At 42.0% G+C, this 25,868-nt stretch overlaps 1 protein-coding gene across 2 annotated transcripts in view; it reads left to right on the forward strand.

The window, feature by feature from the left end:
* Positions 1-25,868, forward strand: part of bbs9 (Bardet-Biedl syndrome 9) — a 252,177-nt gene that overhangs the window by 7,686 nt on the left and 218,623 nt on the right. For both annotated transcript variants that reach the window (XM_079561877.1, XM_079561878.1), the window contains exons 6-13: positions 4,103-4,277; positions 11,509-11,593; positions 12,575-12,758; positions 17,338-17,467; positions 22,754-22,935; positions 23,705-23,781; positions 23,859-23,912; positions 24,004-24,106. In XM_079561877.1, coding sequence (XP_079418003.1) covers positions 4,103-4,277; positions 11,509-11,593; positions 12,575-12,758; positions 17,338-17,467; positions 22,754-22,935; positions 23,705-23,781; positions 23,859-23,912; positions 24,004-24,106 — 990 coding nt within the window. The remainder of the gene's footprint in view (positions 1-4,102; positions 4,278-11,508; positions 11,594-12,574; positions 12,759-17,337; positions 17,468-22,753; positions 22,936-23,704; positions 23,782-23,858; positions 23,913-24,003; positions 24,107-25,868) is intronic.

A 25,868-nucleotide genomic window follows, 5' to 3' on the forward strand; every position in this document is an offset into this window, starting at 1 on the left:
AATTTCACCATTATGACACAGCCCGCTCTTGTTCTCCGCATGAAGCACTCTTGGTATTATTGATGATCCGGCCCGCTGTCTGGCCGTCTGGGCGTGTGTTGGTTTGACCCTAAAACAGTTCTGCAGAGGCCACCCCATAGATCTGCTTAGTGTCGGAGAGGATGGACTGCTCCGCCTCGTGCAGCTGTTTCTGTAAAGCTGTGCTTTTACCAGCCGTCTATGGAGTTTAGGTAAAGGAGGAAATGTTTTGTTTTGTCGTCGTTGTTGTTGAAACAAAAGCTACAGTTTGTCTCCTGGTGTAATTTCACAAAGGCACTGGTCTAGTCTTTGTATCAAAGATGAAAATACTACTTTGGGTGGCCTCTTCTGAGTCCTAAAAGGAACTTAAAATTCATTTATACATATATTTTTTGGCCTGCAGGCTTTATGACACAAGACAGTATAGCTCAGGTGGGAAAACAGCACGTTTAACTCATAATTGTAGTACAGGATGGGACTGGGCTTTTGTAAAATGATGTATTTACAGCTATAAGCTCTAACCTTACCAACTACACTGCAAACATATTATTATTGTTTGCTGTTTTCATGAATATGTTACCTTAAAGGCGCATGATATAACTTTTATGCTAAGCAAACATCTTTTAATGACCGAGTGGCTGAATGGGTGGTTGTTTTCGATCACGGCGGCCTCTAAAACACTCCTTTTGGTAGGTTTTCTGGTGAGAGGATCCGTCAGAAGTTAAAACCTACCAGAAATACTAAAAACAATTGATGCTAGAGCCACTTTGATAGAAAGTAAAGGCGTCATGCCTTCACTCAATAAGTGGAATGAAATACAAGCATTTGTTTTGTCACATGTCATTTTATTGTAGAAAATGTACACTTACTTACTAAAGTATGAGATTTAAATGAGTTAGATCCTCACCCAGACGGAAGCGAGGCAACCAGTCTGCGCCATTGGCCTTTCCGACCACCACCACTCATTACATTCACCTGGCTGGACATTTGGAGCATGTTTTGTATTGCTGGCAACAGTATTATCCAAAATGTTAAGGTGTAAAGCGACAATAATCTGGCTGAATATTTTTATTACTTCCCTACTCAAAACAATGGAAAATATACTTATTTCAAGAAAAAAATTGTCGAAACATGACTTTGATTTGTTCTCATTCAGTTATATTCACGTCAAACAGATTCATTTTGCTCCATAAGACGCCTTCAAGGAAAAGGGTTGAAGAGGGACGGACAAATTCTGCATTTTAGATGTACAGTATTAAAAAAGCATCTCAACCGGTCCTGAAGGCGATGCAAATGTGCACTGTGTGAACTGAATCTTGACCTTAACGACAAAAATGGTGGATTTAACCTCAATTGCAAGACTTCAAGTCAATCACTATTCATTTTTTCCCCCCAAAATAAACCTTGAACCTAACACATAAGTAAACTCCCCACTGTAAATCCTCGCTGATGGACGCTGAGCGCTGTAGGTGGCTTTCTCTTTGACCTCTAGTTGATGGCAGTGAGTTTTAATAGCGCATTGAGGCCTAATTATAGCCCTCTGGTCACACACAGGCCCGCTTTATGAGCCCGCTCGCGCTCCACTGCGGCTACAGGCTCAATATGTCGCACGTTATGAGCATTTTTCTAACATACGCTGTCAGGTGTGTGTGGAGGTGTCGGCGGATGTGTGAGATTATAAAGCGTTCCTCGGCACAACACGGCATCAGCTGAAACCAAAGGCGTGCCTCTGCAAACACATTTTGTCACAGCATACTTTACAGTTTTCTATAGGCATTGAATAAATTACGCAAGTGAAGGCCTTAAATGTTGTTTTTTACTAGATATTAATCAAGAAAACAGGAAGTAAGGTCCAAAACAGATTAATTTGCAGGGTTTTTTGACAACTTTCTTTCAGTTTACGCGTATAATATTTACCCAAAAGTTTCCTGTTGTGCCCAATTAGCTTTTGAATATCCACATTTTGCATTATTTCTCTGTTTATAAGAATGTTTACAAATCTTTATTCCGGTGTATTCAAAGAAACTCTAGAGATAAAAGATAGAAAAACTCCCCTACAAACTACCCATGGACTTGTAAATCAGTTAGAAGTTACGGCTTTATTGGAATTGTATAAGTACGTGCAAAAACGTAAACAAGAATATTTCATCGGTGGCAGCTCACATCTGCGCGCCATTCCCGTCCGGCCTCCGCTCCTCCGAATTCTTAAATATTTAAATGAGTTTGTTTACTGTAAAAGCTCACAGAATTCACACCCTGCTCATCCTTTGCACAGAGAAGATCTTCTAAATTTGTCAGCGCATTTCCTCGTGCCTTTGGCCCTTGTTGTCTCTTCAGAATGAAACATGAACCGGATAAACCTTAACTCCAATCAGATGTCGACTTAATGCGCGTGAAATTGTGTTTAAACTACTGTCATCTGAAGAGGATTTAACAGAGGATTTGATATCGAGGTTGGAAAGGTTGCGTATGAAGAAGGACTGCTACAATAGTCACAATCCAAATCCCAGTCATTGCAAATCTTAAAGACTGCAATTATCTCCCTGCCTGTGGATAGTTTTCAGGTGAAAGTAAGCACTGAAGACTGAAAAGCACATGTGCAAATGTTAGCATTTTAGTTTATGAAATGCTATTAAAGAATAACTGATTTAAAGAAGAACTTGTTTACCTTTTATAAATCCTTTCCGTAGTCCCTCTGGGGTAATACAAGTGTTAATGGGATGATTGGGGGAGTGTCATTCATCTCCCCCGGTGTCTCTGTTCAGAAAACCACCCTTGCAACTTTGCTGCCTCCGGGTCAGAGGCGCAATACACACTAATAGAATCACAAAGAAGAAGCTAAAAGGCTAACGGGCAAGGCAGGCGAGCGCCACTTAAACAGTATTTACAGCCAAGTTTGAGTGAAAAAAATGATCTCCATTGTGTAATTGGATGTACAATATCCCTCTCACCTTTGTCTTGTCTGTCAATGCAGTATTTACTTTCACGGACAATTAATAAGCAAAAAAACGCATCATACTACAAAACCTGCAGTGGCGCTTATGGCCTCTACGGGCATGAGTTACTTAGTTCTTCTTTAAGAGGTTTGTAATGCACAAGTTGTAATGATCAGATCAGAGCGTACAACAAAATAGTGTTCAGGTGTCAGTCCTGAGCTGCTGCGGCTGAGCCGCGCTGCCACTGTGTGTCAGCCTGACCCGCATGACCTTGGAAGTCAGGGAAATGTAGCACTCGGAAGAAACCCGGCTGCCCTCTGTCTCCTCTGATCCTCTGAAACAGTGCACCACCTCGTGGGCTTGTCCCCGTCTCAGAGCGTGGTGTCCTGCACTGGTCAACTTCACCTCCTCCTGCACAGCTCCCTCCGGTCCACATCTCCTCGTTTGTCCCTTTTTTGTTTCCTGTGGCTCCTCTTGTGATGCCTTCACTGAGCTGCAGGTGTGGGGGCTCTTGGTGCCTCTTCAGTGTTTCAGAAAAAGACATTTGTAGGTCTCAAATGGGTTTAGCTGATCAGCTAGCATTTTGTTTACCTTCAAAAGCTGCTTTCTTCAGGACAACGCAGAGCAGAAATCACAAATGCAGCTTGCAGAAAAGGGCAAACAATTCAGCTGCACCAGGAGAGAGGGAGGTCACTTCCTGTTTTCATGTTACCACGTTTATATTAATATAAAATAGCCTGTCCCAAGGATAATGTCGAGAATCCAGTGATCCTTGTTAAATGTTTTTCCATTAGTTTATTAGCCTAATATATAATTGATCTGTCACATCATGACAAGAAAAGATAAGACTTTATTGAGGACCATTCACTCATCAAAAGCCTTTTTTAAGAAAATATCTTGGTATCGGTTAATATTCGATATCAGTAGATATGCAAACCCCCAGTATCGGTATCGGTATCGGAAGCAAAAACGCCGGATCGGAGCATTTCTAATTGTTTCATCATGACTCGAAAAGGCCACTGTTGTAAAAATGTGTTGATTTGTCAAATAAATCCACACACCGCTATGTTGACTTGACAGACGCTTTCAGACACTTTCTGTAAAATGTTCAGAATCACTCAAGGGTAACAAATGCCTCATCGTTGCAGGGCACCACTCCCTGTGTATCCAGTCCATGGACGGGATGCTGATGTTCTTCGAGCAGGACAGCTACAGTTTTGGACGGTTCCTGCCTGGGTTCTTGCTTCCCGGTCCTCTGGTCTACAACCCCAGGACAGACAGCTTCCTCACTGTGTCCTCGGCACGTCAGCTGGAGAGCTACAAGTACGCCCCTCTTCACGTCTCTAATAAACATATCTGTGAACAGCTATTTTTGTGGAAAAGCTATTTTCTTTTAGATTTTATGTGATGTTTCTTGTTCTCCTTTTAAACTATAAGTCAGACTCCGAAATGTTTTGCATTAATGTGATCCAAATTTGATGTTCCTGTTGCCGTCCGAGAGCTAAAAGGCGGGAGTCTGAATGTCTTATGTTATGCATATTATTTACCATCAGTGCGGGACCTGCTGATGCGTCCATGTAGTTAAGTAACTTCAGTCAGTAAATCAAAGCATAAGCCGCCTAAAAGCCAAAGATGACCACACAGTCAGTAACCAAGTGTGATTATGGCAAGTTCATTTTATTCTACATCAGTTACAAGAGACTTGACCTTGGCACCTCTTGTGTTAGATTCCAAGAAATGCAAAACAATTACAGTCTGGTTTCTCTAAGACAGAAACAAGACACAGAAAAGGTCAGAGGTTTTGGCGTTTGTGGCGTAAGAAATATTGTGCAGTGAAATAGTATTAAAAAGTATTAAATTTGACTTGCTTCTACCTTTAACCCTTGCGCATGTGGAATTGGACAGGCAGCCAGTTGCTTGAGTGTGACTCTTGTTTCTCATACTTTATCTAATGTTTTACTATTTCATTTAGATTAGAGGTGGCCGATTTGACAACACCTCTCTGGAGCACATAGCTTTCCTGACAAAGGCAAAATATAGCGACTGTCCTCTATTTGCCTCAGTCAAAATGCTTCAAAGTCGATCCCACAGAGATATCAAACGCTGCTATTGATCGATTGCTTTTTAAAGTGTTCCTTGTGGTCCAGTGTGCAGCTGCCAGTGGTTTAACGTGCATCTGCTCCAAGCCCTGATCTCCCGTGGATAGAGCTTAGCAGTGGGCGCCGGGCCAGTGCGCACAGGCTGATTTGGCAGGTAGAGCTCTGCAGTCAGTGAGAGCACATCCACACCGGCCGCCCTCACATGCCTGCCAGACCTCACAGCTGTTTGTTATCTGCCCCAACTGTGTCGAGAGCCTCTTTAGGTTAGATAGTCCACTGGAAATACTGACTGCACGTCGCCTGCCCGCGGCTGCCATACGGCCTGTGTGCAGAGGTCAGTGGGAACGTTATGGTGACGAGCTAAAAATGATTCTTTGGTGACTAAAACATGACGAGACGTTTATGAGTTTTCGTTGACGAGACGGAAATGTTAGAGGGTGGTCGTCAGCGTTTGCAATCACAGCTTGAGTCCAACCCAAGCTGCGTGAGAGTCTGAAAGTCACATGGACTAGCATGCTGCACCCTCTTTCCCCGCACCCTGGAGTCTGAGCAGTGACTGATAACAGCGGCATATAGAAGTTGCGGTACAGGGGTATCATTGGGACATTCCTGTAGAAGTGTTTTTCCCCATACTGTAGTGGTATGAACGCAGAAAGAATGATGAACAAATGTGCAGACGGTGTCCTTTTGACGAACGACCTCGAAGCGATGGTCAAAGGATGAGGAAAGTGAGGAGGTGCTTTATTTGTCATTCTACAACAAAATTGTGTTCAGGTGTTAGTCCTGAGCCGGAGAAACCGGAATACTGCCTTCAGTGCTCTCCTGATCCTTTGAAACGTTGCAGCGCCTCCTGGGTTTCAGAGCGTGGTGTCCTGCACTGGTCAGCTCCACCTCCTTCCTCTTCCTCCTGCGCAGCTCCCTCCGCCCCACAACAGCCTTTCACCGTCTTCTGGGAAGAGCTAGCAGTTCTGTTTTATTCTCCAGTGAGCGTCCATGAGCCAGAACAATAGAAGGCTTCTGTGGCTTAGCTGTGAGTCTTGCCCTGATACTTCCTCCTTTATCCCCTTTTTTATTCCCTTCAGCGCCTCTTGTGGTGCCTCCACTGTGCTGCAGGTGTGGGGGGCTCTCGGTGCCTCTTCAGTTTTTCAGAGGAAGAAATTTGTAGGTCTCAAAGAGGCCGCTGTATGACACTTTGGCCTATTGTGTCAAAAGCATGATACAATCTGAACCAATGTCTTTTAGGCACATTGTCACTTAATGAATTTGTTGAAATATGATATACATATTTTTTTTCTAGGACTAAAAAGACTAAAACTAAGAGGGCTGCAAAGAGCAACACTGTTCTCGATAAGACAGTTGAGGATGAGAGGAAGTGAAGAGTAGGGAAAGACATTCAGTCAATTGTCAGAGCCTGGGCCCATGATGTTTTGACAGAAGTGTGCAGCAGCCTTTGCCAAATTTACGAAACTCTTGGAAAATCATTCCAATAGGTCACATTCACGTGACCTTACATTATTCCCAACAGCCCATAATTTAAAACTGAGGTGGCTACGAAAGCTGTGGTAGCAACCGTCGACTTGGTTTATGGCCAGTTTATCAGTATTGGGCCTTTCCCCGTGAATTACAAAAATGACACAAAGTTCAAAAGTGAGGGAGTGACTGACATATTTTCAGCATTTTTAGACTATGTTAATAGGTATTCTATCTCAGATGTGTGACAGAATATTTCTCAAAAACATCTGGCGTTGCCTACTCCTGCCCCGCTACCTTCTCGTGACTCGCTGGGCCAGATTGCATGAGAAAGACAGGTGTGCTGCTGTGACCAAAAAAAGAAAAAAAAAGCATTATATTTTGTGGACCTTGCAGTCTCAAACCTCAAGCGGCGCGTTCAATTCTACTGGACCGGACCGGCTAATTCAATATTTTACATTTCCTTAGCAAAATAGAGCTGCATTTCTTCTTGATACTGCGTTATGGCATCGCGCACCTCCACGCTGAGCGGATCAGATCACCGGGTCACGAGTTCAGCCAGCGCTTACGGTTTCATATCGGATGACCGTTTCAGACTGCAGGTTTATTTGGCCTGTGGACTTTCTCCTGGCCTCATGAATGCGAGCTTCTTGGACATGTGTGAGCTTTGGCGTCGGCGTTGAGCTGCAGCTTGTCCCTGACACAGTGGGAGCAAGTGCATAGACTGGCTGTTTGTATATTTAGAATGTTTCCATGTTTAGAGGATGGATTTGCCAGAAGTAAATCAGCGTGTTTGCCAAAGACTTTCTCTTTCATATCGATGAGAAGGCCCTTTTCCCTGCACCTGTGTGACATAACACTCTGCGGCATCGTAAACTTTTTAAAGCCACATGCAGAGCCACTCTTTATATTTGCTTGGGATGTTTTTAGAGTTGAATGGACTGTGGTATTTTTAGTTTGAATTTGAAAGATATTTTGCATGGTAAAATAATCTTGAAAGCTCCAGCAGTTGCATTTTCTTACCAGTATAGTGTAATTTTCTATTCAGATGCCTCTCATTAAATATTTTAGATAACAGGATCACAATCCTGCGAGAATGGAATGAAGAATTGTGATGTGCCAAAGGGTTATTTGACAGAGTTTGAGTACAGGAGAAACTTGTTGTAGTCTTTAAATCAAACCTCTGCTATATAGTAAAAGTTAATTTTGCTGTATGTTTTTGATCAAAATCTCAAATTATCTTTCATGTTGTGTATCAACATGTGTCCTGTTGTCATTTTATTGTAACCACTAGTTGATGATAGATGTAGATCTCAGTCATGGCCTCAAATCTTTTCTCTTTTTGTTAAATTTCACCTTCATTAAACCAGGATAGTTCCATTGATATGCGATTATGTCTTTTTCAAGAGAGTCCCGGCCCATTGCTACACAACCCAAAACATTTTATACAATATTGTGAAACGAAGGAGAAAAATAGCAAAGCAGACGACTCCAGAACAATAAAATGACAATTGAGTCCTAATTAGAAACAGTAACAAGTTAATTATTGCATTTCAGCATGGTGTTAAACTGAGCCAAAGTTATAAGATTTGGGTTCAATTGTGCTACAGTATGTAGAGGGTATCATTTCTTCTCCTGAAGCACTGAAGAGGCACCAAGAGCCCCCCCACACCTGCAGCACAAGAGGCGCAACAGGAAACAAAAAAGGGACAAACGAGAAGATGGTGAAAGACTCTTGTGGAGCGGAGGGAGCTGCAAAGGAGGAAGAGGAAGGAGGCGGAGCTGACCAGTGCAGGACACCACGCTCTGAAACAGGGACAAACCCAGGAGGCGGTGCACTGTTTCAGAGGATCTGTTACCCTACTATTCCCTTCAGTTTCACTTACCTCCAAAAACATGCTGGTCATGTTGGCCCACAGTAGTGGTGTGGCCCAGGACTAACACCTCAACACACTTTTGTTGTATGGTTGTACAATGACAAATAAAGCACTTACTAATCAGTTTGTAGGGGCACAATACTGACAAGCCATTTTCCCTCTCTCTGTCGTGACACTAGAACAAAGAGCATGAGGTCCATCAGATCTACACTGAAAATATACACTCAAGTACAGAGAATAAAGATGCAAGCTGTGAGAATTGGCGGTCCACCCTGTTCACGTCTAATCTCTGTTTTGCTATGAAGTCTGGCTGAGACATGCTTCAAATTAACTCATGTGAACAATCAGGATGTGCGTGAGGGTCTGTGAGAGCTAAAAATGCATTTAGGCAACAGCTGAGAGATTTCAACCCACTACGTCCGACTTTCACAGTTTGAAAATGGAGTAATTTAGGTTGTGCAGATTTAAGATATTCGTGTAAGTTTGGTATTACAACATAGTGTTGACTTACAACTGTCCTGAAAACACATTTTTAAAATGTATTTTGCATTATAAGCCTTAAAGCCTAAATAATAAGTCGTCGTTGTTTTTTTCCTTTGTCCTAGCGACTAAAATAAGCTTTGTATAATACTGCTGTTAATCATACTGGGAGCTGCCTTTGATGAATGCCTCCAACACTCACTCCCACTCAGGGACCTGCTCAGCCCATGCGCCATCATTAGGTCGCTCACACAGTGCACATTAAGTGGTGTTGTTTTAGTATCAATAATTCCATCAAACACATGCAGAAGCTGGTCTGTGCTGCCCCAATGCACTTTTAATATCTGTTGGCCATTTTCTCTGACAGGAAATGGTTATGGTTCGCCTGATGAAAAGGTTTCTCTACTGGCAGCCGTCCATTTAGCGGCCGGTTAGTATTTTCTCAGAGGGTGCAGCCAGTGTCTATAGCAGCACTGTTCTGAAATGCACATGGAATAGTTGAAGCATTGTGATGTGGTCTGTAATATTCTGCATGCGTGTGAATATTGCTAATGAATATGTGTAAATTTGATAACTTAAAAGGCCCACTCAGAGTAGGCTACATGAATGGGTGGAGCTGCGGTCGGGAGTTATTAATGAAATTTGAATCTTTACAGTTGCTGTTCCCGGTTTCTCCCGTTCCCAAACAACGACAGAAATTGTTGGTTGATTTTAAACTGTTGGCTGCTGTCGCAAATCCTTCATAGCTCTCACAAACTTTTGACAATTCTTCACATGCATGAATTACTGCAAGTTTTACGACTGACAAACTGCAAGTCAGAGTTTACGGTTATGTCAACACCAAGATCCCAGTGGGTCAACACACTCTCCCGGGTTCACAATCATATATTCTACAGAGAAAAAAAATAATTTTACTGTACGACATGGAAAAAGTGTGTTTCAGGAACTTTAATACGTATTTATTTAAGTACCGCGCTAATACAGACAGTGATTGCTTTCTATCAAAACTTCATGGTTGCAATTTTTTGTACCCAAAATGACCTCATGGACAGGATACTTTGAGCTTTAAATATTTAATCAATCAATATGTATTTGTATACCACCTGGCTTAACAACAGCCAAAAAGGTGAACAAGATGCTCCATTGAGGAAAACCACAAATGCTAAAAGACAAGCTGTCATGGTAAAAAGCTAAGTGTCAAAAGCCTGTGTGAATAAATATGTCTTTAGCTGTGATTTAAAGACAGAGTTCAGTGATCAATCGCATTACTGCTGGAAGAGCATTCCTGATCTTGGGTTGCGTAAACTGAAAAGACCCGATCACCCTACTTCTTACAGCGTGACCTGGGGGCCATCAGACATGTTTGTTCTGAAGAGCACAGAGCCTTGACAGACGAAGCCTATGGAGGAGAGACTGGTGCAGTCTGGCATCAAGGGCATTGCAATAATCCAGCATCAAGCTGATAATGGCGTGCATGGCCCTCTCCAAGTCAGCATGAGACATGAGCCAGGAGCCTGAGCTGTAAAGAACTGTGGTGTACATGGGCCGAAGCAACGCATGATGTTGGAGAGTCCGGGGTGAAGATGATGTACTCAGTCTTTCCCTCGTTGAGGTGGAGAAAGTTTTGAGGAAGCTAGGTTTTGATGTCCCAGAGGCAGTTGTGGAGAGAATCCAGCGCAGATGGAGCACTTGGAACCACAGGGAGGTATAACTGTATATCATACAAATGGAAGCTAATGTGTTGAGTAGAGATGGCGTGTCCCAGTAGCAGCATGTACAGACAGAAGAGAATAGGCCCAAGAATAGAGCCTTGCGGCACACCTGAGGAGACGGGAGCTGTTGCCCTTGAGCAGAGAAGATCTGGTTTCAAAGGTATGATAAAAAAAACAAAAAGTACTGTAACCCTGAAGTCCCACACAGTGTTGGAAACGGTGGATGATGAGCATGGTCCATTGTGTCAAAGGCAACTAACTGCATGTGCTGTATCTGGCCCTACATCTGCGGCGTAAGCAGCTGGAGATGGGATTGGAGCTGGGAGAGGGCAAGTTTCTCCAACACCTTGCAACATTGGTTCCCCAATTTTTGATGTCAGAATTTAAGATGGTTGGCATTTGGCATTATCGATTCAATTGATCTAATTATCTAGTTTAGTGTAAAATGTATGTAGAGCCCTTGCTTCAATTGATAGATCTGTCTCTGTAGTACTGCTTTGTATTATTCGGCAGAAATACTGTGAAGCTCTAGCATTTTGCCTTAACCTTTGGCAGTTGTGTTGGATTTCTCCTATTTCCAAAAACTTGAACGGAATACAACCCTGTCAGCAGCATTGATGAATCGTAGTGCTGCGGTCTGCATACCTGCTTTACAATGACTGACTGGGAAGTTATTTACTACCTACAGTGAGCCTCCAGTTTCATGATAATCGCAGGTGGACGAGTAGTTGGTCTTCGCTCTAGACTTGACTGAAATCTGCTGCTGCCAAAACCAACTGAGCACAGATCCCCCTGACCACTTTATCATCCACCAGGAGACGCCTCTTATGAAAACCCATTTTTGTTGAAATGTCATTAAAAACGAGTCAACTTGTGTAAGTAATTCAGTATTGTAAAGTGTCCTGTTGTTTGACAGGTATGAAACTCTGGCAGTGGCCACAGAGGCGGAAAACAGACAGGACGCTGACCTTCCTGTGAAAACTGGAGGCAAGAGACTGACGGTAAGTCTTGGAAAAATAACACAGAAGCGTGCACTGCTGAGAATCAAATGTTTGCTTCCAGAGAGGTGAAAATAGTTTACGTTTTGAACTGACATGAATAAAATTGTTGCAAAATGTCAATTTGTGGCACTAATCCGTTCTTTGTAAAGTCCTTTTTTTTTTACCACCAGCGTTCTGTGTTGAATGTTATGGTAACTACATGCACTTTTGACTCTGAATAAATACATAAATAAGCAAACTATACGAGATTAGACTAAAATGACAATGCAACACATTTTTGATTTTTTTTTTTTAATCAACAAATTTTGTCAAGACTTATACAGTGTTTAAAAACATTAAAATGATGTATTTTCCTTCTCCTACATGTTCCAGCAATGTCCTAATGTGTAGAATGAGCTCAGACCTGTTCAACTGCCTCTAAAATCCTGCACTGTCACTCAAAAAGTTGTTTCTTTGAGTCCGAAGTGCCGTCATGCACGAGCTTAATATACAAGGTGCAGTTACACGTATGACCTGAGGTGGCAGTAGTGAGTATAAAATGGCCAACTTGCATCGAGCCCCTTTAAAAAATGTACAGTATATACCAGTATAAGACCAAAAAGTTTTAAATGGAACTGAAAAGTGGGAAAGGTCAGTGATTGCTTTTTGTGATTTGGATATAACTTCGCCTAATATTGCTTAGTTTTAGTTTAGTTCATTTGCTTATTTGAGCAGTTAACACTCTACTCAAAAGGAGTGGGCCGAAGCAAGAGCTTATAAGCGCCCACCCCCAAATTGTGAAAATTATGATTTGGTGACACACTGTACATCCCTTGAACAAACTGCATCTGCAGTGAATTATGAAGGAACAGTTTCACAGTTGCAAAAGCGCTAATATGGATAAGAGATCTAGTTAATGTTTGCTCCAGTGTGTTATATTGTGTCCTTCACCTTCTTTTGCTTGCTTATCCAAACTACCCTTTCATGTTGGATGTGTTTTAGCCCGACTGGACGTTTGTTCTGGGAGAGCAGGCGCTGGAGCTGTCCGTCCCCTCCTTCTCTCACTCCTCTTCCTCCATCTTTGTCCTGGGGGAGAGGAACCTCTACTGTCTCCGCGACAATGGCCAGATCCGCTTCATGAAGAAACTGGAGTATAACCCCAGCTGCTTTCTTCCCTATGCATCGTGTACGTACCACTCGCACACAAGCCACTCTGATTTGATCGACTATAGAGTAAAGAACAGACTAATATTTTCATTTCGGTTTGAGCTTCATCCTCTGCTTTATTTGAGTTTAAAGCGCGTTTGCAAAGTGACCTGGGATTGTGTTTGGTCGACTGATCTGACATCTCCTCTGATGCACACGCTTTGAGAAAAAAATTACTACAAGATTATTGATAAATGAAATACTTTAATATGTATTTGATAATATATTAAGTACAATTTAAATGGACCCTACGGTAAAACCAACCAGATGTAGAAATCAGAGGAGGTTGTTGCGACGCCAGTTTCTTCTCTCTCCCTCTCGTATCTGTTTTTGATTTCGCAAATTAAAATATCTCCGCTTTCAAAGGGCCGTTTCGTTTCTCATATTTGCTCCAGACTATTTGGATTATTCAAATGACTGTTGGAAGCGGAATACAATTTGACTGCTTGATGTGCCAGCGCAACAAAAGCAGCTTGTATTGGGACACGGCCGCTGTCAACAATCAGGAACCGCTCGCAAATCCCCCCAAAAAGGAGAAATCCCGGTTACTCGTGGGAACATCTGCTCTCTCATGTCCGCGATTGAAAATTTATTGTCCAACTTGACCCCATCGAACGTAAACGCTGCCACATGCGACTTCAATAAAGCTCCTGACAGCAGCACTCAGCGTTTCACTCAAATAAAAAGAGCAAAGTGCTACAGTGGATTTCAACAGTGCTGAAGGAGGCGAGTGGGAACGCCGAGTGGAATTCAATATAGTGTGAAACTCCAAATGGCAAAGGGCAAACGGTTACAGTTTCTCTATTGATAAGACAGTGACTTTTATCGACGGCACCAAGCCACCAACTGATGTGTTTTTTATAGCCTTGAAGTTATTATAAAGTGTGCCTTTGACTGAAGTAAATTGGGTGTTTCGGACAAAATGTGCTGTTTTTCAGTGTCCTTTTACTTGTGTGAAGTGTATTGTCCAAGGAAAGACAACCATCAGCCTTCCAGTCACTCAACACAAATCTAAACCTCTTCAGTCACCACTTGAACCAATAACAAAAAGCTGCCGAGTATGTTAAATGTTTTGCCCAAAGATGCGTATGGAACACAACCTTTGGGAAGTAAATCGCAGTATCAAACTGTCAACCTGTCAAGGCTGTTCATTTTTAGTAAAAACTGAATACCGAATGCCGCCACTCATTGCTTCTTTGTTTTTTTTATGTGACAGTCTGGAAGTCTAAATGTTTTACAAATTTTGGTAAAATCCCTCCTTCTTGGATCTCAGCAACTCAATCTCAGAGTCTAGTGTCCTCCTGCATCGACCAATGAGATGAGCTTTTCCTGTGAACCAGCCTGTCAGGTCCAATACATTTGTCAAGTGTGACGTCACAACTTCCGCTTCCCACAATCTATATTTCTGAAACTCCACGGAGAGTTACTTACTTATTTCTCAGACTCAATTAGCCAAAAACGCCGCACCTACTGCTAAAAAGGTTATATTTACTTAAGTCACTACTAACCCTAGGGACCCTAGGACCTCGGATGCTAACGTCCGACTCGGACAGTAAAATTCTGTTCCTGCTGTCCTCATTTTGCAAACTAAGAAGGGCTTTCTGGTTAAAGGGAGGAATCTGATTGTTACTTTCAAATTTCAGATCAATGGGATTTCCTGAAAGTAAACAAAGACACACAGCAAGGCTAGGATTGCATGAATGATCACTAGTGGTCGACTGATATGGGTTTTTCTAAGGCCACTGCAGATTTTTCCAAATGTCTGGTCTGTAATCCTGTAAAAACATAAAAAGTTGGCGATTTTATTTTATTACTTTAGGTGATTCAATTGTAGTTTTTGTCCCAGCGTTGATTAGCGATTGAATTGTCTAGATTCTGTGCTTCAAAATGACATGCAGCATATCCATAATATTCACTGAGATTTTCTGAAACTTGCATTCAACAACTTGTAGCTGACATTCTAAGATCCCCAAATATCGATATATATCGGCCGGCCGATTTATTGGTCAGCCTCTTATGATCACTTGAACATTCAATCTTTTCCATGACAAGTTTATTTCAATCCCAGCATAAACTTTTTTCTTTGTATAACCTACCACCTGTTACAACCTCCTCCAGCCAACCTATTAACCTTCAAAATGTTTGTGCTGGCGAGATAAAACCCCGACTTCCCATGAGCGGAGTTTGGCCACAGACCTTGACTCTGACAGGTATAGATTACACTCGCATGTGCCTTTCTTAACCTCACTTGTTCTGAGCCACAGCCTTTACTACAGCCGTTTGTCTGTGCCTCGTTTTTAACAACATGTGTTAAATGAAAGGCCCATAAATTTAGAAGGAAGCAAAGAAAAATAAAGGGATTTGAAATATTACCCAGGTTAACAGAGGGTGTGTGTAGCGAGAAGATGACAACATGTGCTGTAGATAGAAGCGGGGCAGGGATAACAAGGAGAGACGTGATATTTTCGACTGTTATAATTAGTTTGAAATTATAACGGGAAGGTGCGCGTTTGTCTTTTATGTGGCGAAGGCGCACGCTCTGTCATTTTGACCCCTACTGTGTACCGCCCGGCTGACCACGGACTACTATGTAATACCAACTACTCCGAGGCAGCCATGTTTGTTTTGCGTGTGGCCGTCACCTCAGATCTCTCTAGGTGGTAAAGCGGCTCCACTCCGCTGATACTGTATGTGTGCGTGTGTGTGGAGAAAGAAGACGCTGGTGAAGAAAGAGGATACGTCGCTATGAAGTTTGATATAAAGTGTTTGGAAAGGGTGGCCTTGTCTCAATGAATGATGTCAGTGATGCACAGTGTGGCGCCTCGATCCCAAAAAGTAGCCTGGCCTTCTGTAGTGGGTGGTGTAATGATTGTTGCAAATTATGTAAGAAACAAAATGACTGAGCAGTCACTGGGCTGGTTGGGTATTGTCTGCTTCGTTTGTGCAAAGAAATAAAATGGGATAAGGTTAAGGTGTTTTTTTTATTATCCGAGCTATCTGGAGCAGTGGATGATTCGACTCGATTCAAATGTTTAAACGAGTTAATTATGGATTTTTAAAATTAATTAATCACATTTAAAGCAGTACTAAGTAAGTCATGCCCCTAGAGGCAATAAGCGCCACTGCAGGTGTTGTAGCATGTTGTGTTTTTTTACTCATTAATTGTCTGTGAGAGTAAATACTACGCTGACAGAAAAGACAAAGGGAGAGAGGGATATTGTTCATCCAACTACACAATGGAGATAATTTTTTTCACTCAAACTTGGCTGTAAATACTGTTTAAGTGGCGCTAGCCCGCAGTTAGCTTTGCCCGCTAGCCTGTTAGCTTCTTCTTTGTGATTCCATTCGTTTGTATTGGTTGCTCCGACCCGGTGGCAGCGAAGCTGCAATTGTGGTTTTCTGGCCAGAGACACCAGGGGGAGATGAAAGACTCTCCAATCATCCCATCAACACTTGTATTTCCCCCTCAGGAACTACAAAAATGATTTATTAAGGTAAACAAGTTACTTAGTACTGCTTTAAGCATCATTTATTGGGGTTGTGCTGTTTTTTAGAGATATATTATAGATTCTTTCTTTGTATTTTCCTATTTTATCTTACTTTTGTGGAGATGTGAGGCCTGTGTGATCATTTCAGTACGTCATGTCAAAAGACATTTGCAGTTTGATTTATTTCAGAGAATTATATTTTTTAAATAAGTTTATGGCAGCCTAGCTGTGGATAAACAAGTTTGACTGTAAAATTGTTTTTGGTTTTACGCCATGTTCATCCCTAAGCAAGGGAAAAGGAAACTGAAAGGGAACTGCCGCTAACGTAAATTGTGATTCATTTCAACTCATATTTTTAATCACATTAAATCTTATGTCATGAATTAATTGGAATTAATTGAAAAGAGCCCCGGCCCTAATAATAACCCAACTGAGATTTTAAGTTGCAAACAGTAACTCAAACAGTAATTCAGGTGCTACCAGCCCTGTCAGCTCTGCCCAAAAGCTTTCTATTCCATACACTTGGTGATACAATAGATGCATTTTATTTTTGTTCTGAGCACGTGGAACAACATCTGCAATTTCTGTATAGTAAAGTACTTCTTTAAGTTTTTTTTTTTTAGCTAGCACTGTTGTTGCATCAAAGTAGCTCAAGGGGTAAGGAAGGTTGGAGAAACTGTAATGTAGATTATTTTGTTCATTGTTTTGCGGCTCTTTCTTTTATCCTTATGTTATTTTGGATAATATTGTTTGCAGATGTTGCAACCTGCATGACAAAAATTGCAGACTTTGCCCATAACGTTGTATTTTCGTTGTGCGATCTCTATCCCTGGTAGTTAGGTGTAGATCATTGTATGTTCACGTGCATGGTTTGAAATTTCTGCACCAGATGCTCTACCAACCTGATACTGATCAAACATCATCATCAACTCCAAAAAATCTTTTTCATCTTGTTTATTCAAAGCAGTGTTTATGCAGGACAACAACAACAGCAGAAAATGACGACGGTGATGTAGATCTGTTAATATAACTCATCTCAAAAACAATTTCCCGTCTCTTGTGCCTCCACAGTGACGGACGGCACCACCAACCTGTTGCTGGGTAACCACACCAACATGCTGCTGGTGTACCAGGACGTCACTTTGAAGTGGGTAGCGCAGTTACCATTTGTGCCCGTTGCTGTCCGAGTCGCCAGCTTCCCGTAAGTATAACCCTCACCCCCTCCCTAAAAAAAGATCACAACTTTGTGCCCGTCCACAGTATATTATTATGTTCTAATCCAGTTTTGCAGAATAAAAACGGCTGAGGTTTTGAATCGTCGACCTTCTCATTGGTGGGCAACTCTCAACCCGCTGCTCCAAAGTGAATCTTGAGAAGTGCAGTTGACGTAAACATGCTCAAAGCGTCACCCGGGACGTTGTTTACTATCAGCGTGTGAAATCCGCTCCTATCAGGAAATAATTTGGCAATGCTTTCCATGTGGCCAATCACCGAACGGCGAGGACGGGATCATTTTCTTTATCTCCCTCCCTCCCTCGCTCCTCAAGCTTCGACAATCAAACTACTATTTGATACAATTAGGAGACAGAATACAAACACGGTTGAAAAATGATGCGGTTTCTCTGTGTGTGCTTTAGATGCTGCAGATAGTGATGGTCTGGCGAGCTGTTTGGTTTGGTCCGGGTTGATGTTGTTTTAAAGTTGCAGATAAGTCATCGTGCCCTGGGTGGGAGAGGACCGGGCGTAAATACATTCATGAAAACAGTCCCAGGCAACAGCGGCTCTGTCCTTTTAGATGTGAGATTTTTTTTTTTTGTATTTTCATCCACGAAAACAACAATGAAAAAGAAGAGAAAAGAAAACATAATACTGTTGTAGCAGAACCCCTCATTCTGCTAATAGGGGTGGGTGATACTGACAAAAAAAGAATTTTACCCAATAAATAAAATTGAGATACAAGCCCTTATTTTATAACAGATATTTTCATCATTGAAAAATTCCTCATAAATGCACAAACAAACGTGTGCCTTTGCTGTGAGCGGCTCAGCTCTCCTAAGACATGACTGTAACTTTACCGGGAGTGGGTACAGCTCGTCTCCATGGAGATGTGACTAAAGGCAGCAGAATTTGACATTTAAACAGGTTAGGTTCACATCCAAATCTTTGATCACTCATTGCAGTAATAGCATTTTCTCTGTTGAGCTGGACATTACGAGCAGGTCTTGTTCTGATGGTGGCAGTATAGTCCAAAATGTTACGCAGTGTGCCTTTAATGTCTCAATATTTTCGGGGGCTTTCTTGATAAATGACTCCAAACCCTGACATTTTAGCACAGCCAGTCCAAAGTCCAAGACGTCGTGACCCCCTTTTCAATGTGAGATTCTGACAAGGCACCCCATACTAATAATTGACCAATTTCAAAGTAATTATTCTTTACAATAACATAAAAAGAAACAATTGGTGTGATGCGATGATTGTAGGCTAAATGCTATGTAAACAAAAGTATTTTCAAAAATTGCTATTTTTCAATGAACTTGTTTGGTAGACAAGTTTTGGGGGCCCCCTGTAGTGCCTCTGACCGGACCCCACTTTGGGAACCACTGTTGTAACACATTTCAAAACAACAATGTGGCTCCAAAGTGCTTCCCAACACTATAGCGAGGTTGTCAGCGGAGGTGGAAGACTTAATGGGGCTAGATCATGGGCTAGATGCAAGTTGGCCATTTCATACTCACTACTGCCACCTCAGGCCATACGTGTAGCTGCAGCTTCTATATTAAAGGAGCAGGCCACCTTTTTTCCATACTGAGATATGCTCTTAACTAAGCTTAGACGAGTTGATACGTACCTGTCTGTTTTTTGTGCGTGCCCGTGGAGGAGTGTGGTAGCTTCCAACTTCACCCCGTTTGGAGCTATAGGAATACATTGGGAGAGGCCAAATGCTAACAACATCTTTGGTCGTATTGCATGACTGAGGGCACGCACAAAGACCAGACAGGTACGTATAAACTTGTCTAAGCTCAGGTAAGAACATATCTCAGTATGTAAAAACGGTGGCCTGTTCCTTTAAAAACAAACAACATTTTTTAAAATTAGTTGTACATTTTAATCACCAGTGAAGAAATGAATGGGAGTTATGTGTTCTTTCATGTTGGTATAAAAAATAAATCTGGCTGCTGCATTTCGAACTCGCTGTAGTTTTGTAATGGGCTTTGCGAACGGCCGCAGAGAACATTGTGTTTATGCCTATTCTTGTAGATTAAGTTTACCGTGGAGGAAATGACAGTTTATGACAGGAATTACGAGCAGCTGTGTTTAGTTACAGGGTTTCATTTTTCCTCCCTTGAAGCTCTCAGCATCTGTCAATATTAGCGCGCGGCCTAATAACGACACGTAACACAACGTTTCCTTGAATCCGTCAGCTCGCGCAAGCATTTCGTCCAAGGTGTTCCTGAAACTGGCCATTTGTAAACTCAGCTGTCGTCTTTGCTGGGAATGGTCCGACAGCAGGTCCGGATCATGTGATTGGTGATGGGAGCCAGAGCGTCCGTGTGTGAAAAGGTGGGGATTTTCACGACTCGCTCGCTTGTCGATACTTATGTGAGCGAGAGGGAGCGCAGGCCGTCACCAATAAATCAATGTATGGGGGGAAAAGGCTAGACACGCTAAAGTGGCGCGCCAAATGTACCTTGGCAGCCAACGGTGTACCTGGGCCAAACGCCTAAGAAAAGTCTGTTTATGGGAAGGACCGCGGCTAATATCTGGTAACAGCCCACCAATTTATGTCCGTCCTAATCAGTCCTGGCCAGATGTGCACTTCTACGCCAGTGTAAGGATATGACCCCGGAGGTTTTTCATTTGAATACACGCTACAATTTAAGGCTGTTGGACGTTCATCAAGTTTTTGCTAAATAAGTCGCTGGTATTTACCTTTAAGAACTCAATTTGAATGTTTTTTTTTATTGGTTGCACCTGTTCAGCGCTTTGAGCAAGGTGTAGGCGGCCCCTGAAAACATATTTGAATGTCTTATCTTTTTAAATGCTTATAATTCAAGATGGAGACAGCTATTCTAATAAGGAAAGCAGTCATCATAACAACTGAATACATCGCACCGGTCAGCTGTGGAGACCGTTCTAGGATCCTTGGGATTGTTTCAGTTCGGTTCGGAGCAGCCTCAGCACTGTGGGATCTCTCTGTGGCTGACAACTCTCCACACTCTTCTTCACTCCCTTTTACGCTGTTCCGTCCTGTCAAATAACGTCTGCAGCAGCACATCGCCAAATGATTGATATGACTTCTATAGACAAAGGCAGTCATATTGATGAAGAGTGAAAAAGTGAAATAAAACTTGAGTACTGGGGAGGTGCTTGGGCCCAAAAGCCTCTCTTGTATTTAAGTGTTGACGTAACTCAATAGACAAAAGAGAAAGTGTGGAAATGTTGATATTTTCTGTCATGCACTATAGGATATTGGTAAAATCAAAGCACATAGAATGGAAACACAAAAATGGAAACTTAAAGCAGTACTAAGTAACTCTTCCCCCTAGAGGCCATAAGCGCAACTGCAGGTGTTGTAGCAAGTTACGATTTTTTAACTCATTAATTGTCTTTGAGAGTAAATACTATGCTGACATAAAGGTGAAGGGAGAGAGGGATACTGTGCATCCAATTATACAACGGAAATATTTTTTTTCACTCAAACTTGGCTGTAAATACTGTTTAAAGTGACGTTAGCCCGCAGTTAGCTTTGCCCGTTAGCCTGTTAGCTTCTTCTTCGTGATTACATTAGTGTGTATTGCTTTCTCCGGACCGGGGGCAGTCAAGTTGCAAACATGGTTTTCTGGCCAGAGACACCAGGGGGAGATGAAAGACCCTCCAATCATCCCATAAACACTTGCATTACCCCCACAGGGACTACGGAAAGGATTTATTAAGGTAAATAAGTTACTTAGTACTGCTTTAATATAAGGAATTGAGAGCGTTGGTGTTCTGAACAATTTCTTTAAGTTAATTCTTGCTATAGTGAACCAACCAGTGTAAAAAAATCCTTCTCTCATTGGTCTAGTTAATAAAATGGCACCCCAAATGTGACTTATTCCCCTTTAGCCTCCAGGAAGTCATAATGTGAATTGAACGCCCTGGTAAATGACCCCCAGAATACAATGGAAACCTTGTAAACGACCGTGACCACTACAAACAACACCTCGAGTGTAACAAAGGCCTCTCGCTGATGGGAGACAGTTTTTATACCCGCTTTGAGTGGACAGTTGGCCGGCGTGGTGTTATCTGTATGTGTCGGTGTATCCGCTGCTGTGAAAGGGCTATGCCACGGCGGACACCCCTCTGTGCAGGTGCGGAGTTGGCTGCTGGTCCACTCACACCATGGACTCGGGGGCCTGGAAGCGAAACACATCTGCAACCACTTAAAACAAACGCACTCGCTTTAAACATATTGCATCACTCAGCATTTCCTCACATTCCACTGGTGTCTGTCCGGGTTTACATAAGACACAGGGCTAATGGGTCGTGCTGCATGACAGAAGGACAACCTTCAAAATGTGATAATGAGGTTTATACATTATGATACACAGTGCATGATTCATGATGGCGATAATCATTTGTAATGCCGATAGATATGAGGATATATTTATTGATTAGACACAGGATACCGTGGTAGGTAATGCTGCAATACCAAGTAATGCTACTTTGTCAAGTATCGCTATACTTTTAATACTTGTGGTTGGCATTTTTATCCTGCATGCTTTTGTTTTCCAGTAACAGCACTTTTCAATCTTAACACTTAAGTAAATGTCAAATGGCTTTTGTTTATAAACTTTGGACACATGACGGTTTTCTTTTTACACATTTAAGATAAAGGTATTACTCATCATAATTACTTACAGTATTGCAATATGTATCGGATCGGCCCCTGAGTATCGTGATACCTTGTGACAAAAGTGTGTCGTCCCAGCCCTAATACCCATTCAATATGGCCACAATTTGGTTAAAATAACTGAAATCTAACTAACAAACTTACAAAATGTGAAGACGTTTGCTTTTAATCATGAGTTTCCTAATGTTGTTAATTCCATTTTAGCCTTATTTTGTTAATAATTTTTCCCTTTGTTTTGTTTTTAAAGACATGGGTTACCTGAATTTGCTACAGAAACAACAAATGAATTAGTTTAGTTTATGGGTTAGTTTGTCAGGGACCATGAAAAATACAAGTTGATATTAAAAAGATGCTTTGTACCAGATTTAGCTGCTGCTATTTCCATCTGCAGACCTCAAGCGGGTGCACGTTTTTGTGCTTTTTTGTTTAGATTCAATGTTAAAATAAATACATTTAACAATAGTAATGCATTGGTTTTGTGGTGCTTTTCTGGACACTCATTACATTACATTGACAGACTTACAAACAAATCCAAACAGTTTCGTAACATTTGATTCCTCTCCCCTTTTTGTCTGTGCATGTTTGATGTGCCAGGGAGCTGAAAGGCGTCGTGGTGTCGCTGAGTTCAGAGGGACACCTGCTGTGCTCGTACATGGGCACAGACCCCTCGTTCTTCTCCACACCCAAAGTCGACGCCCGGGATGTGGACTACGAGCAGATGGAGACTGAACTGAAGACTTTACAGAAAAACATCCGAGAAGCCTCCAGGACTCAAGGTACTGCTGTAACTGGCAAACTCGCTACAGAGCACAGGTTATCAGCCACAAAGCACCTGCAGCACTGACGTCAGGCCAGCGTTCATTCATGAAGCTTGTCTTATGTTCGTTTTGAAAGCACATTGTAATATCAAGCAAAATAAAGAACATGATTTATTTATTATTTCAAGTCCCTACAAATGCAAGTTTTTGCTCATTTGTAAACTGTAGCTTATTGGCCTCAAACAAGAAGGATGGATTTCTTTATTGGGGTTTTTTCACTGGGAGTTTTTCATGTTCCTCAGTGGCACTCATGACAATGGGTCAAATGCAACTCTTATGCTCAGCACTTTGCTGTTCTCCGCATCCGGGGTTCACCTGCTGAATTATCTGATCGTCTCTCCCTGCTCTTCATGCCATTGGACTCATCCAATGTCCCATATAAGTCAGCCTATGTGCCAGTATCTTTGTAACAGGCATTTTTTAAGATCACAGAACTGTGATTCAGTAGAATAGTAACTATTTATCGTTTATCATGTCTGAGTGAACGATGAAAGAGGGAGCAAAAGCACGTTTCACGCACACTTTTTCTTTCTAGTTCACAGTAACAGTAACAAAAACTAGTCTGTAAGCTCACAATCTATAAAAATGCTTGATAATTGCATGGACATTTTTCTCAAACCACTGCATATTCTACAGGAGGAAACAGTTTTATTTCTCTACTAGTACTAGGCCTTGTACCATAAATCTGGTTCAGGGCCTTTATCTAATGTCAGCCTTGTTGTCCCAGATATCCTGCCTAAAGCAGACGCTCAGGAAGACCTCACTGTGACAGCAGTTGTATCAAACAGCATGGACAGCCCTTCCGTAAGTCCTGTGCCAGAGCTACTACAAATCCATTTCACTTTTTGCCACCTATAACAGTGTATTTGTCTGTTCTGCAGCATGCTCTGATCCAAGACATAGACGGCCTACCCGTCCCCTCAGTGACCGTTCAGGTAGGAGTTTTCTTTCTTCCCCTAATGCTTTGTGCCTTGTGTATTCTATTTGCTGTTTATTTGTCGTGCCTCTGTTTCCCTGTGATCCCAGCTGAAGCTGAAGTCCAGCGGGGTGGTCCAGGCCCCGAGGCTGAATGTGCTCGTCCAGCCTCCTCTGTCGGTCACTCAGAACAACTTTGTCCTGGACACAATGAGTAAGTGGCACTGCGCGTGTGTGTATGAGCACGGCTTGTTGTTGATGTTACGCTCTTTTGCTTCTTGTTCTTTTTCTTTCCCCCTTATATCAAAAATGTTTAAATTTTTTTCTGGTGTATAATCAAGTGATTCATGATGACTGAAGCTGGAGGTAGCAAACACGCATTGGCTGCCGTGAGAAGCTCCTTAAGTGCAACACAATCATAAGCTATTACTATTAAGACACAGAGAGCATTAGTGTGAATGTAACTGAAGAACTACTGAATGATTTAAGACAGCGGTTCAGAGCCGGGAAGGGCAGACCCAGGGTTCTGTGAGCGACTTAAATGATAAAGAATCTTCATAACTGAGAAAGGAGCACCTGTGCAGGAAACTCTTTCAGTTTATTTGTTTGAGATAAATGCTTATTGGCAATTGTTTTTATGTTTTGACTGAAGCATCGTAGTGAAGCTTAAATAAATACTTCCTAGACGAATGAGAGCCATCCCAAACAGACTGAGGAGGCGGCACATGGACAAAAGGTCGGGACCCACTTGTTAAAGATGCCAACAGTGCTATTGTAAAGGGAGCTAAAAGAACACAAATCCATAAAAGAATACATCAAAGTAGCTGTTGTTGCCAGTGTGCAGTGTATCCTGCTGCTTCTCTGGTTCAGTAATGTGTTTAGATTTGCTATTTTATTTTGTGCACTGTTTATTTAAGGCTTTTTATCTCCAGCCCAATGTGACATACACAGTACATTTTCACGATTTCTGGTCGTTATGGGAGTTCAACTTTACCTCAGTGTTTTAAGTTGATAATGTTGCCCAGACATCCCAGTTTCCCCAACCATATTGATTGAGTTAATTTCCCCCCCCATTTCTGAAACATCCTAAGCTGTTCGCATAACGCCTAAATGTTCTCAGCTTTTGTTGAATGTCATCAATCACACTGAGGAGTATCTTTAGACAGGGAACGCTATGGATTTGGGATTTACGATTTCAAGATGTGAGCGGCATTCTCGCTTGTTTGGGAAAAGCTTCCATTAGTTCTGTGCCTTTCCAATGGAGCTGACCACTAAAAACCATGATTCATGATGCGCTGATGCAAAAAACGTAATGCTCTTTACCGCAGCGAATTCTTATCTCAAATGCACGTACAGAACGCTGCCTGACCCCTACACTTGTTAATGAAAACATGATGGAGCTTATTCCACAACACACAAACATTTCCTGTAACCATCCTCCATTTGTTCATATTTCATAATTCATATGGTTTCGCTTAGGTTTTATGAGATAGTTTGTATTGCTCTCTGCATTCATTACTTTGTTGTGTTTTAGAGCTATGAATTGTATCCTGAAGCATGTGGTTTTAATCTGCTACTTCTTGCCAGAGCTGCTAGTGAACAAGTTGATTTGTTTACTTATTTTTTACGGCGTTGCCATAATTGTTAGGGCCCGACGCCGATATTTGTTATTTTACAATATATTTCCAGAACTGAAGAGCGACAGCGACTTCGCATTGAGCTCAGTTTGAGTCCTCCCACAACGTCCTAGGCCTCAGGGGAGTGGAGAAACACAGTGGTGAAAATCTGTCGCAAGTTTGTTCCTATTTTATATGTTTTATGTTGCAGACTTTAGCTTTTCGGGATCATACGAGAGAGACTTACTGTTTTTTTGTTTTGGAATCTGCTGATTTTTGACAAGCTCCCTACTAAACATGAATGTCCTGAATAAATCAGACCTATGCCCCTCCCACAGCGCCCCCTGCTGTCAGAGTTCA

The sequence above is a fragment of the Gobius niger genome (genome assembly GCF_951799975.1).
Source record: "Gobius niger genome assembly, chromosome: 8".
In the NCBI taxonomy this organism is placed as follows: Eukaryota; Metazoa; Chordata; class Actinopteri; order Gobiiformes; family Gobiidae; genus Gobius; species Gobius niger.